Source organism: Branchiostoma lanceolatum, chromosome 7 (assembly GCF_035083965.1).
Source record: "Branchiostoma lanceolatum isolate klBraLanc5 chromosome 7, klBraLanc5.hap2, whole genome shotgun sequence".
Lineage (NCBI taxonomy): Eukaryota > Metazoa > Chordata > Leptocardii > Amphioxiformes > Branchiostomatidae > Branchiostoma > Branchiostoma lanceolatum.
Window position 1 is genome coordinate 19396212 of NC_089728.1, and position 19157 is coordinate 19415368.

Here is a 19157-nt window from a genome sequence, read left to right on the forward strand (position 1 = left end):
GGTCGCTACCCGTTCATATGCGCGGGAGGCGACATTTATACTTCAATTCAAACAGTGCCCCGCCCGCCCACACAGCAGGACTCCGTTATTAGGACTGATCGGCGGTTGGAATAGCCTACTCGCCAAAAAGCATCTTAACGCACGCACGCATCTGTAACGGCTTGCTCATTATCTGATCCAAATCAAGCTGCGAAGATGACCTCGAAGACCAGCGGACCAATGAAGCTCCTCCATTTTTCACGTGACCCACGTTTTTTTTCTCAGGTCAGCACTCCGCGGGAAGTTTCACATGGCTTTGCATAGAGCTGTTTCTTCTGGCCTGCCATGGCAGCGCTGCCGGAACGCTCAGTATACTGTATAAACAGCGGCAAGCGGCTAGTTTCGGACGGTTTTTGTTTACCTCCTGACCTTGACACGCGTGATTCAAGCCTAGCCCGACCATCTAAATATGATAAAGTCACGCCCATCAAAAGAGCCAGGATAGCAGTCGGTTGCTATGGATTGGCGGTTACTAATATAATGATGGACGGCGGCCGTCTCTGTTCTGTGTTGAGGGCGTGATCAACGTGCTGTTTTTACAAAAGCAGACACAACTTGCCGTGGGAAAGTTTTTTCTGGATGATAAATTAGCGATGTTTGTGCGAACTGTTGTAGGAATTTTAATGTCGCGATACAGCTAGTAACCGGAGGATTTTTATGATCATATTCGACGAAATACAAGGGATTGGATATTGGAAACAAGATGTGGATATCATGGCCAGGATTGAACGATAGTTGGCGGGACTTGTAGCTTCCATGTCGCTTCAACAATCTTCGTCGATTACAACGGTGCCTTCTGTACTCTTGGAAGTTACTGTACCTAGGACGCTATAAAGAGGGTACATAGCTACGTAGTCCGTGACATTATACGGTGATAAGGTTTGAACAAATATTTATTCAATTCAAATAAACTAAATATCAACTAAATTTGCGTACATTAAAAATCTAACCATTCATAAATCTTCTTCCAAAGGTTAACTTACGGTGTCGGAAAAAAGTCAGTATACATCAGTATATTTTCTCTTCTTCTGTACTAGTACATGCCACACAACAGTAAAAAGATGCACAGGATAAAATGTAACCACAACATCAGTATATTCTCTCTCTTTTAATGTCAAATTTCTCTTCTTCTGTACTAGTACATGCCACCCAACAGTAAAAGATGCACAGGATGAAATATAACCACAAACACATAAATGTTCATACATAATGATCATTCATTTGATATCAAGTGTATTGCATAAGTTATCATTGTCATATTTTGACAAATATAATATCAATATTATAATATAATATTTACATCATTTGCATTTCTATTATCAACAATTAAGATTTTAATATTAATTTGACAAATGATTTTTGAAATACATGTAGTTTTCATTTCCCTTGATTGTTCAATTACATACATTACACTCACTCACATTATTACACAAGTAAAATTTTTTATATAAAAATAGGCACATATAATACGTCACTGATATTATAAAAACGTCAAGATGTTTAAGGCGCAGGCATCCATCCAACAGGTTGGAAATGTAGAACAATGAGATTATGTTATACGGTGACCCAAGACTTGTTCTACATGTTCCACCTGTTCACTACTAACTCGAGGACCAATTACAAAAGTCTTTTGGATAGGGTCGAAGGATGGATGCCTGCGCCTTAAACATCTAAAATCAACATGATAATACCTATTGCTTTCTAACGCCACATCCCTCGTTCCCTTTTTGAAGTCACTTTCCCAGTGTCGTAGAAGCACATCATTTGGTGGTGGTTTTTTAGTCTTGTACTCCTCTCTGCACCCTGCGCATAGTACAGCCTTACAGGTTTTGTAGTTTATCAAGTACCATTCCGCATTACTCGATAACCATGGCTTTGGAGATATTGAATTTTGAGTTGATCTTTTTTTAAGGGGTACTATAGCTCTGGTGGGGGAGTTTCTTTTCCTTTTTCTACTTATGGGCTTTTTTCTACCTGGGTTTGAAGCTTTACCTGCACACAAGGGTGTTAGGTTTGGTCTTATACATTTGCTAACTATGTAATCTACATACACTACTAAATCATTGCAGTCACAGGCTGTGGCCAGGGTATGTGCACAGATTGTACTGGCTTTATATCCCTGGCAATCACACTTAAACCCCCCACTTTTCATTGGCTTCACACAGTGTGGATACTTTGAAGACGATTCGCTATTCACAATTCTTTCTTTTGGATCATTGAAACCCTTTCTAATCATTCCTGAATCTAATATGTTTTTAGCTTTTAGTATCACACCCTTTATCATAGTTTCTGATAAGCCTGTCTCATTTAGTTTGAAGGCATAACCCCAGACCCCCCATTCCACATCTTCTATTTCTTTCACACTCTCTAGGTTCTCTTCATTCCCTTCAATACCACACGAATATCCCATAAAAAGCAGTTGTTTTTTTCGATAGGCTCTTGTGACACCTTTAATGTTGTCGTTGATTAGCCATTCAGGTGTCTTTTGAAGATTTTTATCTCTAACTTCCCACTCGGCTGACATACCCAGATAAGCCTGCACAGCATTTTCTTCTTGCCAAAGAACAAAATCTTTGATATCCTTTATAAAAGTATCAATCTGCTGACTCCGAAATGACGCCCATCTTTTGAGCATAGCATTGAGTGACTCGCAGGCATTTTGTGTGTATAAGTAATGGTTTTTGTTATTGGTTACGAGAACATTATCTTTTAGTACTGGAACTATGTTTTTTTCTAGATACTTCAAAAGTTTGGTCATGGGAGCCTTTTGGGAAGAATCAGCCAGTTTAATCCAATTCTCTTTTAGAATAGCATAATCATTTTCGAAGTGCTCAGTGTTCAAGCACAGGTATTTCAACTCATCAACAATTTGTGAACATTTGGGTGGCGTAATGCCGAATGTTTGACATTTGTTTTTGATATTTTTCCAAAGATGGATAGTACATCGATATCCTTTTGCGTTTGGAAATGTATCTTTTAAAGATTCTATCAGATTAGTTTCACCATCTGTTCCAAAAGCCCTTAGTGTATTTCGTAGTTCAGGTTTTTCACTGACTATCTTCTGAAAAAGAGGTAAATACGATTCTTTATTTTTGTCTTGGACAAGTGCCATGGGGCCTATCATTGTTGGTGACACGTTAGTCCCTTTAACTAATAGATTTGAATGGGTATACGAGGTGGCAAGAACCCAAAATGGGCCACACTTGAAAGTTATATCGGCACCTAAAATAGCAGGATTTTCAATAGTACAGAAAGTTGAGATGTCATTAATTTGGCGAGCGTTGTATAGGATTTGAATACTTGAGCAGGGTGATTTGATTATGTTTTGGAAGAATCTATCTTCAGGTCCCTCTTCCTGCATAAAAGAAAGTGCACGATAAACTGGATCGTCTACTTGCATGTCTTTGCTTTTCCTAATAATGTCTGTCACTTGTTTACGGCCTCTTGGAAGTTTACAAGGTGTGTCAACACCTGTGCTGGAGCCTACAGCTTTTGTTATCTCATAACATATTTTTGAAGGTCCCGCAATAGGGTCAACTTCTTTTTTGTTCTTAAACATTTCAATGGTACTTGGGTTGCATCGGACGTATGGCCTCGTAGCATTTTGTTTAGAGTTGCCATGTGGCTTCCTGTTAATCTGACAAGGTTCACCAAGGAATCTGTACTGTACAAAAACATAGGGAAGTTCTTCGCCCGAGACATGTATGGCCCTTACTACAGCCTTTTTTAGTGTTTTCTCTGAATTACAGCAATAGGATATTCTTTTTAATGTTATGCCTTTCACCGAATATTCTTTTTTTTTGGTACATACATGCTGCCAGCCACCCATGGCATCTACATGTGCATCTACAGATTTTACTTTCGATTTGGCTGATATATCTATCAAAAAAGAAGCATTACAAGAAATTTGTGTGACTTGCGTATTTGTACAGTGAGTTGTGCGTTCTTGCGAGGAGAGTAGATCCAGGACTTCCAGGTTTGTGACGGCTGTCTTTCTTCCATGGAAGATTGCCGTGATCCCCCCATGACATGGCTGCCGTGACTGAAAAGTCAATAGAAACAAACAAACTAGTACATCATAACAATATCAATTATAGAGATGATATGAAAAAGGAAAGTTTAACATCTAATTACGATGCTATTCCTTGTTTACAATATTCCTTAAGTTGTATTAATCCAATTCAATCCTTACCGTGCCATCCCAGTCACTGTCACTCAATGACTCTTCATTTGACTGGACCTGGAACCAAATTCACACTAACAGTTAAAAAGTTAAATCTTTATGTGTTTTGTGAGAAGCAGAGAAGTAGTCTAATTGCCATTTATAGTCACAATATAATCACATACATTTAATTCCATAAACATTTAGTATACATGTAATTGTGCGCAGTTGTGTGCGTGCGTGGGTCTTGCGGGCACGCAAATTAAGTACTTAATGTTTACATGGTTGAGAGGTAATAGCGTGGAAAATAGGTTACTTTTTTAATTCACAGAAGAAGAAAAAAAGTACCTCATCTGAGGGTGAAGACCTCCCCTGGCGTCTCCGCTGTCTGGAAGTTGTGGTGAGTCTTCCTTCGTTGTCTTCAGCCTGTATACAGGAATTGAAGGAAGTATGGTGTGATAAGTACACAGAGGTATTGCCAAGCATGCCACTCTCAAAATATCATCATAATGCATTGTTCTGTTCAAGTGGTTTCTGATGGACAAAGAATAACAGTAGTAGGGACAAAATAACAAATTGAATTGCATCTCTCGATGACAGGTGAGTTGCAGCAATAATATGACTAGATATATACCTCTGATGTAGAAGGAAACAACTTCTTAGCCCTCCCCTTGGTTGGTAGGCTTATGGTCTCTTCTTCCTGCCAGTGAACATATACATTGCATTTCCAATTACTTATTAACACTTACATAAATACACACTGATGGCAAGAGTAATGATTTTGCTCAGTAGTTGCTTCTTTTTATCCCTCATAGATAATGTGAAGTACCTTGTCCACAATAGACATTGGTAGCCATTGTTACTATAGCTATTAGCCATGTAGTAGACAGTCATAAAAGTCTAAGGTGGCTGGACACAGCACAGCTGTAGGGTGGTCACCATTAGATACATACAGAGGTAGAGACAAAGACAGAAAGAATATATATACAAACGAAAGTACATTTATTATTATTTTTTATGTTTGAACTACGCACTCTCCCCTGCCATGATGGGCAATGACGCTATGGTCTGTGCAGCCGCCTTCTTCTCAGGTTGCTCAGACGTCATTATTCCAGAACAGAGCAGGCAAAGGGAGGACACATATAAACAGTGAGAGATAAAGAGGAGAGAGAGATAACCACCCATACAGCTCTGTCCTTGCAACTGAAAAATAAATGCAGAACAATACTAACCTCGCTGTCATCACTGATGGTTATGACGTCTGATGCGGCACCTTGTGAAACCTGGAAGTAAAAATCCAATCGTTAATATAATTAGTGAAATATGGTGTGTTATGTATGTGCGTATATGTATAGTTAACATGGTTGGGAGCTAATAGCATGGCAAATAGGTTACTTTTTTAATTCACAGAAGAAGAAAAAAGAAAAGTACCTCGGCTGAGGGTGAAGACCTCCTCTGGCGTCTCCGCTGTCTGGAAGTTGTGGTGAGTCTTCCTTCGTTGTCTTCATCCTGTATACAGGAATTGAAGTTGCAGAGAGTCAGTAAAAAAACGCATTTTTGTAAGAAAGTCTAAGACCAAGCTTACGAGTGGTGCTTACTCATGAATGTGGTGGTAGTACTACTACAAGAAATATTATTGTTAAGAGGCTCATTGTTTACATTTTTCTCCTGTATGTACTGTTGCAACGAAAACAATGATGAGACAAGCTGTTACCTCCTCCAACTTCAAAACTTCAAAGCAGTTCCTTGTTTGTGGGATGTCTGGAAGGGAGACAGTCGAGCTGTCTATGTCATCGGGCCCACTGTACTCGTACCCGTCCACATCCCATACCTGTTCACCATCAGCAGTCTGTTGTACATGGAACAGAAAAGATAAGCCATATGGAAATTAGGACCAGTGTAGGCTGGAAGTGATTGTGTCGTACTACTGTCTAATTCCGTGTAAACATGGGCTTTGGACCATTATATGTCATCCTTAGTGCCACTAAAAATGAGCAATTACCTGCTCTCCAGGCTCAACGCTGAGGTAATGCTCTTCGGCAATATGTCCCAGCAGGATGACATCAGTACTGGAGGCCACTCCTGAAGGGCGAAGGATGATTGGATTGCCCTGTCGGAATTAATATCAACAGACATGTAACACAATACAAAGATATTTGAAAAAAAAACTATTGCTTTTAATTTCAAAGAATCCCTATTGTTTCCACTAAAATGCTACTTTCAGACAACATGATTAACAACTGTTTAAATGTATAACACAAAGTCCCTATGATTAATGTATGGTGAAGTACGTCAGGAATGATGATTAATCTGTGTGCAAAATGAAGTAGTTAACACAGTGTTTGTGCTTCAATGATATGAAGAAAACGCTGTTTCTCCTCATTCGACTGTACCGAGATGGAGGTAAACACACCGTACCCAACCTATGTTGGCCAGATACAAATGTATGGTTGAAGGATGTTGTAAAGTGGTGTAAAACTTAAGAATCTAAACTGTGAATGTGTGTTAAATATGGCATCTAACATACCGAAGAACTTGGCATGATCTGCACGCGGACATGCAAGCAGTTTGTGAGCGCCAGCAATGTTAGGTGGTCGCCCCAGACACCCTCTTGTCCCATATGCTGTAGGTAGCCATCCAGATCTTGCCCATCCACAAAATCTGCCACACGGCATGGGTCCGGACCAGGCTGAAACAGTCATAACGTGTGATATATTATAGTATTTTGGTTGGTTTGGGAGCAACGGGTTTCAAATGGCTTTGTTGCAAATTTGAAACATGTTTGATTATAACTATACAACACGCACAAAATCTTTTCAATACCGATACCAGCTGTACCTATGTTGAAGATGTGATGCACACCTCCAAGGGATTAATCATTGTAATAGATAATACTAAGTACTATAGATAATACTAATGTTTAAACACTTAGAGACGAGGTATAGATACTCAAGCAGACTCTTTTAGTGTCTGCGGCATATTTGTTGAGGGTTATACATGTAACGTTATGAACAAAAGGCCCTGGTGTTATAGTCAATATCATAACAATAGCTAACTGTGAAACGTAATAGTTAAAGAAGAAAACGAGACAAGATATATGCATTTACCAGCACAGGATTGTTCCGGATGTAGTCGACCGCCATCCGGCGCAGATCTTGATGCGACCAGACACCTCTTCCTATCCGTTCTAGCTGGTCTGCCACGGCTGCGAACTGACAGTTCCCGTCCGATGGAATCTCATCCCTGACGACCAGATGCTCCCTTGCTAGGTTGCGCAAGAGCCGGCTGTACTCCATGTCGAACGGTGTTGGTCCAGCTTAGGTCAAAAGAAATAAATTATTAACAAAACGAAGGTCATGGCAATAAACTGTTAAGGTCTGACATAAAAAATTGTATGCAGTGGCAGTGCACAAACTTGAGATTGGGGACTGGCTATCCAGCGCCTGGTCTGTGAGCGTTTACGTGAAACTTTGAAGGAACACCGCCTTTTGGGGGGCAAATCAAACTCCATTACAGACCCCCGTTAGTCCGACGCATTTCTTTTTGCTGATAGATACCGATGTCTGGTGGCCGCTCGTGTAGCAATCACATCACATCACACAATATATTTCTAGTTCAAAATCTGTATAAACTTTTGAATATTATACTAAGTATAAGGTTACATGAATCCGATGTCGAATCAGTGAGTTGCATCAGTTACACTTTGGCGTACAATAATCAGGGGACCCATCCCATCCCGCCCACGCCCCTTACCCAATTTAATGCTGAAACTGTTAATATTGTTTGTCGGCTTGCGTTTTAAATTACTGAATATATAAACAAGGACAATGACACACGATTGAAAGTACAGTGTGAACTGGCTATTGAGCTGTAGTATTCAAGGTGATCTGCCACCGGCACCATCAATAGCTCATTTCCATACCTATGATGTTGTTCCATTGTCCTCGGTGCTTCTTCTTAGCGTGACTCTCCAGTTCAGGGTAGTCAGCGAACAAGTCCCCACATACATCACAAAGCCACTGTAAAGATGAATGACATTTACAGTAAGATGGCTGTGCCTTCCTAAACATTATGTAACGGGAGAACTTTTGTTGAACTTGAATATGAACTGGCATTCGCGTGTGTTTTCTTAATGTAATGTCCTTGGTTTTCTTAAATGTCCGTTTGAATCTGGGGACCGATGAATGAACTTTGATCCTGTCCTTCGCTTGGACCAAGAAGGTTTAAACCTCCTTGCTTGGACGTCCCAACTTTGTAAACGTTGTTGTACCGTAATGTAAATTCCGACTCTATATCATTATGGATTAATTAACATGTTTATGGAATATCCGTACAACTTTCGCCGAGGATAGCCATAGCAATTCTATGTGTATGTTAAACTTAAATGTAGTTGATAAGGTACTTACGCTTTCCGAGTCCATTGCTCGCAAGTCTTGCCTGACCTTGAGATGCTGGCCTTCAACGGGTCGAAAGTGAGGTAGACGAAGTCCCGATCGACGTAACACGCGCCAAGAAAACGAAGATGAGGGCCTAGCTTTGGCTGACCAAAAGAACACGTCCGAATACTCGAAGGAGATAAGGAACGAAAATGGGGGCCTAGCTTTGGCTGACCAAAAGAACACGTCCGAATACTCGAAGGAGATAAGGAACGAAAATGGGGGCCTAGCTTTGGCTGACCAAAAGAACACGTCCGAATACTCGAAGGAGATAAGGAACGAAAATGGGGGCCTAGCTTTGGCTGACCAAAAGAACACGTCCGAATACTCGAAGGAGATAAGGAACGAAAATGGGGGCCTAGCTTTGGCTGACCAAAAGAACACGTCCGAATACTCGAAGGAGATAAGGAACGAAAATGGGGGCCTAGCTTTGGCTGACCAAAAGGACACGTCCGTATACTCGAAGGAGATAAGGAACGAAAATGGGGGCCTAGCTTTGGCTGACCAAAAGGACACGTCCGTATACTCGAAGGAGATAAGGAACGAAAATGGGGGCCTAGCTTTGGCTGACCAAAAGGACACGTCCGTATACTCGAAGGAGATAAGGAAGTGTGACTCTCAATGCCTCAGGATCCAGCAGTGACGAGCGGATCAGGTGACTATCGTAAATCACCTCCCGGTAGATCAAGGGAGACCTCCTTGGTAGATAGATCTCACCGAGTCGAGTCAAATCCTTTATTTCAGCTCGAATGCTTGTGTAGCAATAGTGATTGTACATTGTAGGAGCTATATATGCATATGTTAGTGCCTTGTAAATTACGTATGCGTGTAGGCATCCCCTTGATCTCCGTTTGATCTTGTATGTATTATATGCCCTTCCTTGTTAACACTAGAAGTGTCAATCAGCTCATTATGCGTCTGCCATGACTGATATGCAAGACAATTTGGCTTGCTGGAAGACACCATCTCACGTACAAGTGTAAGATATTACAAGTCTGGCTAATTAATAATAATGAATAGGAAGTGTGGGACTTTTAATTTTCCACTGCTTTCAAAGAATAAATCAAATAATAGAATATTCGTAAGCTATTTAGGTGAGAGATAAAGAGGCCTTGAGCCTAGAGTAGTCAGTCAGTCAGAGAACCAAAGCTGTGCGACGTGCCTGTGGAGTATTTCCTGCCTATCAACTTTCCTGTCCATCTACCGAACTTCTTGGTAAGTGAGTCTGTTAAAAGTACACAACGCAATGTCCGAATGTATGTAAGATTGTAGGAAATTCCCAGTGCCGATCGCTGTTCTCGTAACTGTGTAACTTGTACCGTAGTTTGTGTCTACTATTGTGTGTGTCAATAAATACAACTGTCGGGGCCAGAATTAGTGTCGAACTGAATTACTTAGTAACTTTATACCGTAACTTACCACAAGGTAACGTAGTGAAAGCCTTAAAGTAAACTGTTATACTTGTGCAAGATTAAGAAATACACAAACTCATATTCCTTTTGAAATCACCAATCATAGGAAGTGTGGGACTTTTTATTTTCCACTGCTTTCAAAGAAGAAATCAAACCCCGCATTAGTACCGTAGAATAGTTTAGACTAGCAAAATATGTTCAACGGTTGTATACATACAAAATGCATATACAATCCCACTCGTTGTACGAAACCTCTTGGTTAGAAAATCTTAGAAATGACGCGGTTTTTGTTTAGATGCTCATTGACTTAGGCATTTCCCGCCGTTTTCCCGTCATTCCACACGGCGGGGGTCCGAAACGTTCGGACCCTACCATTGTGCGTCTTCGCGGGGCTACTTCAACATCTGTAACGGTCAACATTCATAATGCTAACTGTAAGAAGTTTGTGTGCCCAGCATATTGTAAAGTCCTGTTTTGCAGTATAACATTCATAACATTATGGCCTTGGACTATTCTGCTTCAGTGGGGTTACCTGCGGTCATGGAGATACATGTTTGATAGAAACCGCCACATGCCGTAATCTATCCGAGACGTTAGAGTAATTAATGATTTTTATTTGCAAGTTCCTGCCCGAGGGCTAATTGCAACATAAAACAACGTATCATTAAAAAGTATATAGACAGTGCAAATGGCTACAAATGGAACAAGTGACCACATTAAAAACTGCTACGGAATACAATCTTAAAGCCTCGGCTTCAGGGTTTAGCTTTTTTTGGAGGCAGCGGAAGACGACGTGACCCACTTTTTTCTAAAATGAGTAGGTTCAGTCCCCTCTCACTGGACCCGCGACTGATTTGACACCGCGTTGAAAAAATGTAATCGAAAAAAAACGAATCTTTTTACGCTGTCAGTGATTTTTGGCCTGTTAAGTCATACTAGTCAGGCTAACTCAAATTCGACATAGGACGCAGTGAGGTCCAGACGCCCTAACCCTTCAAACGCGGAAAGAAAGGGGTACATAAAAAGGCTTGCTGAACGGATTGCAGCGGTATTGCTGTTCATCTAAATGTGGCCCGTGAACTTAGAATAGTAATTAGGATACGTTGAGATCAAGAGAACTTAATACAAGTGTCAAATTGTACGGGCCGGATTTAATGAACGAGCCACAGGGGGTCTAGCCCTTACGACGCGGAAAGGAAAGGGTACATAAAAAGACTTGCTGGACGGATTGCAGCGCTTTTTGCTGTTTATCTAAGTGAAACAGAATTGAAGCACTTGATGCAAGTATGATAGAAATATAAATGCACATAGTAGACTAGTTGGCAGCCACCAACGCAGGGAAATTTATGCTGACCTGTGCGCTGGCTAGACTTTCAAAAGGGATAATAGAATTGCTGATATAGTTCACGGAATATCAACTGATGATATCAAGTCGTTGTTTGATTAATTACAAATATGATATTGTGAACTGTGTCGTTCGACAACTGACTGCGGCATGAGAACTTCTTTTCTTGCCTTAATTTGCCCATGTCATTATACATTTCTAACAGGGGACTGTGGCCACTTAAGAGAACACACAAGAGTGCCGCGCACATCAGCTTTGTGCAGACCAACGACATGCGTCGACGTAAGGTATTTACAGATTTCGCATTTTTTTCGCATAGTTTTAACTGTCTGTTGTTCGATGATGTTGATGTTGACAATCCTAGTTTATAACATTGATTAACACTGTGGGGCTCGGGGTCAATCAGAAAGTAGATCTGTAACTTACTATGATACTTCCTGATTTTACTCAGATGTGACTGTACTAAGATGAATACATTTGTCTATGCGTGAGGTGAAGTTCTTCTTCATAATCCAAGTCTCTCGAATTTCTAAAGTCTAAAATCCACGTTATTTTCCATATTCCCACACATTTTCATCGCCAAGGTCATTAGAAAGTAACTTTCTTATATACCCCAGTGTCTATATACATGCAGATTGGTACTGTGACTTGTACACTGGCTGTTTTTTTCAACATGATTAAAAGAAATAATTTAGCTATGCTCTAACAAAGTACATAAACATAACGAACTGCATAAGCATGACCCAGTGATCCCGCCTTGTTCGACGCAAAATTTTCGCGCGTCAAAACATGACTCTTCACCGTTAATGCCCCGGTCACGTGCACATACATGCTACGATGAACCTGAGATAGATGCGCTTTACTAGCCTGGAATCTATCCTATTTAGTTTCCGTCCGCTACCCTAGCTCCGCTGCGCTACCCAAGTGTTTCATGACACTCGTACACAAGCCACTAGCAAAAGAAGGCTGATTAAATGTTTGACTTTGAGTGGGGTAATCTCGACACTTGTATATGTGACCCACTCACACAAGCAGGCCTGGTGCTCGTTACATCGACTTACAATCATGATAAGTTGTGTATCATTGGAATGAAAAATATGCGAGCTTTCCAATCATATATATAATACATTGAAAATGATCCAGAAAAGTTAAGTTTCCAAACTTTTTGTGCCATTTTTAAATTGAAATAGTTCAACGATTATATAACCATTAATGTTGCCTGTCATCGTCTAAAATAGCCATGCTACCAAAGCCTAGCGGAAAACATCCTCGCCGTGTTCGGGTCGGCTGGGGCGGCAGACGGCTGCAAATACTACTCTGCACAATCACTCTGGGGTTCAGTGGCCGTTCGATGTGGGCTAGCCGACAACAGAAAGAACCGCCGAAATGTGCAGACTCAATGGGCAAGAAACAGGGGAAATGTCCGGAGCTTGTTCAATAAGGTAGGTTTGTAATAAATCTCAAATACATGAAATAAGTTTTTTTTTCATGTTTTCTGATCACCCTATTAAAGGTCATCACAAAAATTATTACTCAGACACCGAAATGATATTACGTTAAAGCATTCTCCCTCAAAACATATAATAACAAAAGCATACCACTTTCGGTTTCAATTCACGTTCATAAAGAAATATGGTATGGAAAAAACACAGGCTATTACCGTCACTGTACACTGTCAGTCTAAACGACTGGGACCTTACAACTGCGAATGATGCATGCAAACTCAGGTAAAAAACAATCAAATTCAAGCTGAGGTACAGTGCAGATTAAATTGAATAGTACTCCACTGTTACGGACTCAAGTTGGAGGGGTGTACTTTGTTGCACTGGCCGCGATCGAGTTCAAATACATAACTAAAAGAAAGAATTAGCATAATTGTAGTCGCATCTAGACGACAGTAGCCCTACGACTTACGAGTGTACTGACAACGGATGTTGTACTCCTTTAAAGGTCTTGCGAAATGACAACATGAAAAGGAGACTGCGCCCGAACCCAACACAGGTACAGTTAGAACCATTTGCGTTTTTGTAGCAAGAAATGGAAGTTTGATAACAGAGTTTAATCTGATATGGGTTATGAAAGATTTGTACAGTGTATCAGTACCTTTCGGTTTTCTAATCTTATTCAGTGGTTTGTATCAAAACCCGTACATTTGGTGCCTGTGGCATTGTCTCTAGATGATTGTGAAAGTCTTGATTTTCTGTTAATTTTGACCTTACGTGAATATGGCCTTCGTTACAGCCTGATGCCCCTGACAACGGGACAGGTGTTGATGAACTGGACACGCAGAACAAAGAACATGACGAAGAAACTGACGCGGCCGGTCTGGTAAGTGATCTGTACAGTGTGGTCGTTTAGACTGACAGACAGGGTACACTGTACACTGTACACTGTCAGTCTAAACGACTGGGACCTTACAACTGCGAATGATGCAAACTCAGGTAAAAAAACAATCAAATTCAAGCTGAGGTACAGTGCAGATTAAATTGAATAGTACCCCGCTCTTAATCTTACAGTGTCAAGTTGGAGGGATGTACTTTGCTGCACTGGCCGCGAGTTCAAATACATAACTAAAAGAAAGAATTAGCATAATTGTAGTCGCATCTAGACGACAGTAGCCCTACGACTTACGAGTGTACTGACAACGGATGTTGTATGCCCTTAAAGGAGGTGCAGACTGACAGCATTAAAAGGAGACTGCGCCAGAACCGACCAGAGGTAAATTTGATTGTGACTTTTCATGCTGCTAGATATAATGCTTATGATAATATTCATTGCATAATCAATCCCCAGGCGGATAAATGCATAGGAGACCATAATTGGTGTAAATGAGGTAGTAAATTGATAATGATAACGTTGACATTGAAGTGAAATACAATATTAAATAATTCACCAATGTACATCCGTTCTAATCGAATTTTTCTCGCGTTTTAAGCAGCAAATTATATTGACCTTGCTTCATTTATATGAACGTTTAAAACAGGCTTGCAGCGCAATGGAAGAACGCTATGCAGAACTGCAATCTTTCATTTTGATAAAATATGAATCCGAGGTGGTGATCGTGTCTTTACCAGTATTGCACATATAACAATTAGAAAACCATTTGCGTCTTTGTAGAAAGCAATGGAAGTTTGATAACGGAATTTAGTCTGATATGTTTTATAAAAGATTTTACAGTGTATTGTGATTAGTACCTTTTGTTTTACTAATCTTATCAAGTAGTTTGTATTAAAAAAAGTACATTTGGTGCTGGTAACATTGTCTTGTGATGTTCTCTTTTGTAGAAGCGATTTTCTGATAACTGGATTACTTGGGGTAGTGTTGAGTGGAAGGATATGGAGGTGAGTTTGTATCTCTGACATTTTTAGTCCCTTACCTTTACGCTGTATTCGTCTTTGTTCAACAATTTTGGTTGACGAGCATGCAGTAACATTATATATATATATATATATTGGTAACTCTTGCTGTATTTTTACTTACAGGCTGACACGAGTGACGGGAGGAGGAGGAAGCAGGAACTTGCCGCTGAGTAAGTTTTTTACGTATCTCCCTCGCTTGGATTCAATATTCCAAGATTTGAAGTTGTGTGTTGTAGAAGAAATAGTGATGTATACACATAAACATGACATCACTGAAATTGGACGGAAGCCGTGGCTTGCACTTGGATCATAGCGCAGACTTTCACTGAGAAAGAGTGATGACAGCAAAGAAATAGTTGAGTGATACTGGAAGGTCCATCATATCTATGTCTGAGCACCGCTGCAACATTTCAAGACCTTACCAGTAATCATATTTTAGTTATGTAGTCTCCACTGTAAGACTTCATAGTATCCAGTGTGTTTAGAATTGGTTTTACAGCTAAGGCATTTTCCGCTTTTTAGGATGGACATTACACATGTAAGGAACAACCTGGAGAAGAAAATTGTTGAGTTCATCAAAACCCAGGATGCCCAAGTAAGACCAATGTATCTACTCAGACTTGTTTCCACCATGATCATTCTTACTCTATTTATTTATTTTGCAAAAAAATTATTGAATAAATGCAATATTGCTAATATTTATAACTTCGTGATAGCAATTATTACGCCTGTACAATTTTCACATGAATTTATTTTCACTTTTTATGTAAATACTTCAAGTAACCATGCCTATCATCTTAATTCACATTGTTTTGTTCCATTAGTGTGGCTTATTTTGTGGTTTCCTCTTAGGAAGGTTATAGGGTTTTGTTTATGTTTGTAATTTGTTCTGTTTTGAAACATTTTAGAATCATCTGACTGGTATTCACAATGGATCAATCCCATCGCAAAGACACCAGGCCTTCTACCACGTGAACAGATCTGTTCGTGGCACCCTAGAAGGACAGGGGTCTGGCTTTATAACAAGTGATGAGCTGGTAAGGATCAACCAATATTTCATGTCTGTACAGATGCATCCTTTCGTATGGGGGTAAATTTGCGGGACTGACTTGCATTATTTTTGCTACTAGTTAGAAAGGTAGCTACATTTTGATCCCAAATTTCCTTTTACTTCTGAGTGAATGCGAGTGACTCAATTAAAACGAGTCTTGACTCAATCTCATCACATCATTATACAAAGTACATGTATCAATTATCACTTGCTGGAATCATTGTTCATGTACATGTATTTGTGAGCAGTTATGAAAGACTCCTGTCTTTAGAGGATTGCATTTGTACCGAGACGTTAAACCGGATAGTGAGTGATTTACCTGATTTTGCCCAATATTCATCTATAATCTTTCTACTTTATATTTCCTTTAAATCAGGCCGATGAGCTGTTTGAGTGTCTGGCAGACCTTGATGTGAAGTGTGCTGAAGACAGACACTTTCCGGACACCAAATATGTGGGATATGTACTGATGCCCGAGGTGAGTGCTTCCAATGTTTTATTCATACATTAATCACACAGTTCGACAAAGTATTGACATAGGAGTGTGAATGTACAATCTACATCAACATTGAAACGAGACTTACTGAATTGAGAGTTAATTGCAAGAACTTAGCTCTCTCACCAGAAATTCCGGTTCTAGGCCTGAACTGTATAGTTCTTAGCTAATTGCCAGAGTCCCATGTCCAGCTTAGGACTTGTATTGACATAGGTTGCATGTCCAAATAAAGTGAACATTTGATCATGTTTCATTGGAGTGATTGAGGATGCCTGTGAATATATTTCCCTGCATGGTCAATACATGGCCTGTTATATCTTTGTTGCAGGCAATTGTGTATGGCCTTCACAAGGTCAAAGACATCAGTATGGAGGCAGCTCAAAAACTGATGGACAAAGGACCAGAGTGGACCCCTGAGGAGAGAGTGTGGTTCAAGAATCCTTGAGGGCAGAGCAATGGCCAGAGGAGGAGAGGAGAAACGACACCGCTTAGATCGATAATAACAGTTTCATTGCAAATTCATGTTTGTAATTAGCCGTAGGCTAATTGCATGTTGACAGTGTCGAAGTACAAATGCAAGGTAAAATAAAAGGTATACATCATGTAATACAAGATCACACGTGCATTAGGTATTCTATGTCCCAATGTGTCCTAATCACTGTTTCAAGTTCACGAGCAACATTTAGATTGACAGCAAATAGCGCTGCAATCCGTCCAGCAAGCCATTTTAAGTCCCCTTTCCTACCCGCTTTTGAAAGGTTAGATCCCCGTGGCTCGTTTATTAAATCCGGCCCGTACAATTTGGCACTTGCATTAGGTACTCTATGTCCAAATGTGTCCTAATCACTGTTTCAAGTTCACGAGCAACATTTAGATTGACAGCAAATAGCGCTGCAATCCGTCCAACAAGCCTTTAAATGTACCCCTTTCCTACCCGCTCTTGAAAGGTTAGATCCCCCGTGGCTCGTTTATTAAATCCGGCCCGTACAATTTGACACTTGCATTAGGTACTCTATGTCCCAGATTGTCCTAATCACTGTTTCAAGTTCACGAGCAACATTTAGATTGACAGCAAATAGCGCTGCAATCCGTCCAACAAGCCTTTAAATGTACCCCTTTCCTACCCGCTCTTGAAAGGTTAGATCCCCCGTGGCTCGTTTATTAAATCCGGCCCGTACAATTTGATACTTGCATTAGGTATTCTATGTCCCAGAGTGTCCTAATCACTGTTTCAAGTTCACGAGCAACATTTAGATTGACAGCAAATAGCGCTGCAATCCGTCCAGCAAGCCATTTAAAGTCCCCTTTCCTACCCGCTTTTGAAAGGTTAGATCCCCCGTGGCTCGTTTATTAAATCCGGCCCGTACAATTTGGCACTTGCATTAGGTACTCTATGTCCAAATGTGTCCTAATCACTGTTTCAAGTTCACGAGCAACATTTAGATTGACAGCAAATAGCGCTGCAATCCGTCCAACAAGCCTTTAAATGGACCCCTTTCCTACCCGCTCTTGAAGGGTTAGATCCCCCGTGGCTCGTTTATTAAATCCGGCCCGTACAATTTGACACTTGCATTAGGTACTCTATGTCCCAGATTGTCCTAATCACTGTTTCAAGTTCACGAGCAACATTTAGATTGACAGCAAATAGCGCTGCAATCCGTCCAACAAGCCTTTAAATGTACCCCTTTCCTACCCGCTCTTGAAAGGTTAGATCCCCCGTGGCTCGTTTATTAAATCCGGCCCGTACAATTTGATACTTGCATTAGGTATTCTATGTCCCTGAGTGTCCTAATCACTGTTTCAAGTTCACGAGCAACATTTAGATTGACAGCAAATAGCGCTGCAATCCGTCCAGCAAGCCATTTTAAGTCCCCTTTCCTACCCGCTTTTGAAAGGTTAGATCCCCCGTGGCTCGTTTATTAAATCCGGCCCGTACAATTTGGCACTTGCATTAGGTATTCTATGTCCAAATGTGTCCTAATCACTGTTTCAAGTTCACGAGCAACATTTAGATTGACAGCAAATAGCGCTGCAATCCGTCCAGCAAGCCATTTTAAGTCCCCTTTCCTACCCGCTTTTGAAAGGTTAGATCCCCCGTGGCTCGTTTATTAAATCCGGCCCGTACAATTTGGCACTTGCATTAGGTATTCTATGTCCAAATGTGTCCTAATCACTGTTTCAAGTTCACGAGCAACATTTAGATTGACAGCAAATAGCGCTGCAATCCGTCCAGCAAGCCATTTTAAGTCCCCTTTCCTACCCGCTTTTGAAAGGTTAGATCCCCCGTGGCTCGTTTATTAAATCCGGCCCGTACAATTTGGCACTTGCATTAGGTACTCTATGTCCAAATGTGTCCTAATCACTGTTTCAAGTTCACGAGCAACATTTAGATTGACAGCAAATAGCGCTGCAATCCGTCCAACAAGCCTTTAAATGGACCCCTTTCCTACCCGCTCTTGAAGGGTTAGATCCCCCGTGGCTCGTTTATTAAATCCGGCCCGTACAATTTGACACTTGCATTAGGTACTCTATGTCCAAATGTGTCCTAATCACTGTTTCAAGTTCACGAGCAACATTTAGATTGACAGCAAATAGCGCTGCAATCCGTCCAGCAAGCCATTTTAAGTCCCCTTTCCTACCCGCTTTTGAAAGGTTAGATCCCCCGTGGCTCGTTTATTAAATCCGGCCCGTACAATTTGGCACTTGCATTAGGTACTCTATGTCCAAATGTGTCCTAATCACTGTTTCAAGTTCACGAGCAACATTTAGATTGACAGCAAATAGCGCTGCAATCCGTCCAACAAGCCTTTAAATGGACCCCTTTCCTACCCGCTCTTGAAGGGTTAGATCCCCCGTG

The 19157-nt window shown here is 40.7% G+C and overlaps 2 protein-coding genes across 6 annotated transcripts; one reads left to right on the top strand and one right to left on the bottom strand.

Moving 5' to 3' along the window:
- Positions 1-1132: 1132 nt before the first annotated feature.
- Positions 1133-8713, bottom strand: LOC136438060 (uncharacterized). 3 transcript variants are annotated; one of them, XM_066432729.1, is made up of 12 exons: positions 8608-8713; positions 8124-8220; positions 7309-7517; positions 6729-6890; positions 6204-6311; positions 5916-6050; positions 5633-5710; positions 5434-5484; positions 4836-4901; positions 4550-4627; positions 4232-4279; positions 1133-4081 (listed from the first exon to the last, which is right to left on the bottom strand). In XM_066432729.1, exons 1-12 carry the CDS (start codon positions 8620-8622, stop codon positions 1589-1591), a joined length of 3540 nt encoding a protein of 1179 aa, XP_066288826.1. In that variant the 5' UTR covers positions 8623-8713; the 3' UTR covers positions 1133-1588. The 3 variants fall into 3 exon arrangements, with proteins under 3 accessions (XP_066288826.1, XP_066288824.1, XP_066288827.1); XM_066432727.1 differs by lacking the exon at positions 8608-8713 and having other exon boundaries at positions 8124-8316; XM_066432730.1 differs by lacking the exons at positions 1133-4081; positions 4232-4279; positions 4550-4627; ... (2 more) ...; positions 5633-5710; positions 8608-8713 and having other exon boundaries at positions 5820-6050; positions 8124-8316.
- LOC136438061 (uncharacterized) lies at positions 4490-16914 on the top strand. Of its 3 annotated transcripts, XM_066432732.1 has the most exons (13): positions 4490-4601; positions 5612-5684; positions 11600-11681; positions 12633-12836; positions 13345-13395; positions 13636-13722; positions 14062-14112; positions 14679-14735; positions 14877-14923; positions 15276-15348; positions 15662-15790; positions 16181-16282; positions 16629-16914. In XM_066432732.1, exons 3-13 carry the CDS (start codon positions 11667-11669, stop codon positions 16743-16745), a joined length of 933 nt encoding a protein of 310 aa, XP_066288829.1. In that variant the 5' UTR covers positions 4490-4601; positions 5612-5684; positions 11600-11666; the 3' UTR covers positions 16746-16914. The 3 variants fall into 3 exon arrangements, with proteins under 3 accessions (XP_066288829.1, XP_066288828.1, XP_066288830.1); XM_066432731.1 differs by lacking the exons at positions 4490-4601; positions 5612-5684 and adding an exon at positions 9746-9852; XM_066432733.1 differs by lacking the exons at positions 4490-4601; positions 5612-5684; positions 13345-13395 and adding an exon at positions 9746-9852.
- Positions 16915-19157: the final 2243 nt, after the last annotated feature.

Excerpts from the sequence above, each read along its gene's own strand:
- LOC136438060 (XM_066432727.1), bottom strand. The coding sequence starts at position 8,316 with ATGCCAGTTCATATTCAAGTTCAACAAAAGTTCTCCCGTTACATAATG. Across the intron at positions 7,518-8,123 it reads ACAATGGAACAACATCATAG|CTGGACCAACACCGTTCGAC; the intron begins GTATGGAAATGA and ends TTTTGACCTAAG. Across the intron at positions 4,902-5,433 it reads CCATCAGTGATGACAGCGAG|GAAGAAGAGACCATAAGCCT; the intron begins GTTAGTATTGTT and ends GTTCACTGGCAG.
- LOC136438061 (XM_066432732.1), top strand. Across the intron at positions 14,924-15,275 it reads AAGCAGGAACTTGCCGCTGA|GATGGACATTACACATGTAA; the intron begins GTAAGTTTTTTA and ends TCCGCTTTTTAG. Across the intron at positions 15,349-15,661 it reads TCAAAACCCAGGATGCCCAA|AATCATCTGACTGGTATTCA; the intron begins GTAAGACCAATG and ends GAAACATTTTAG.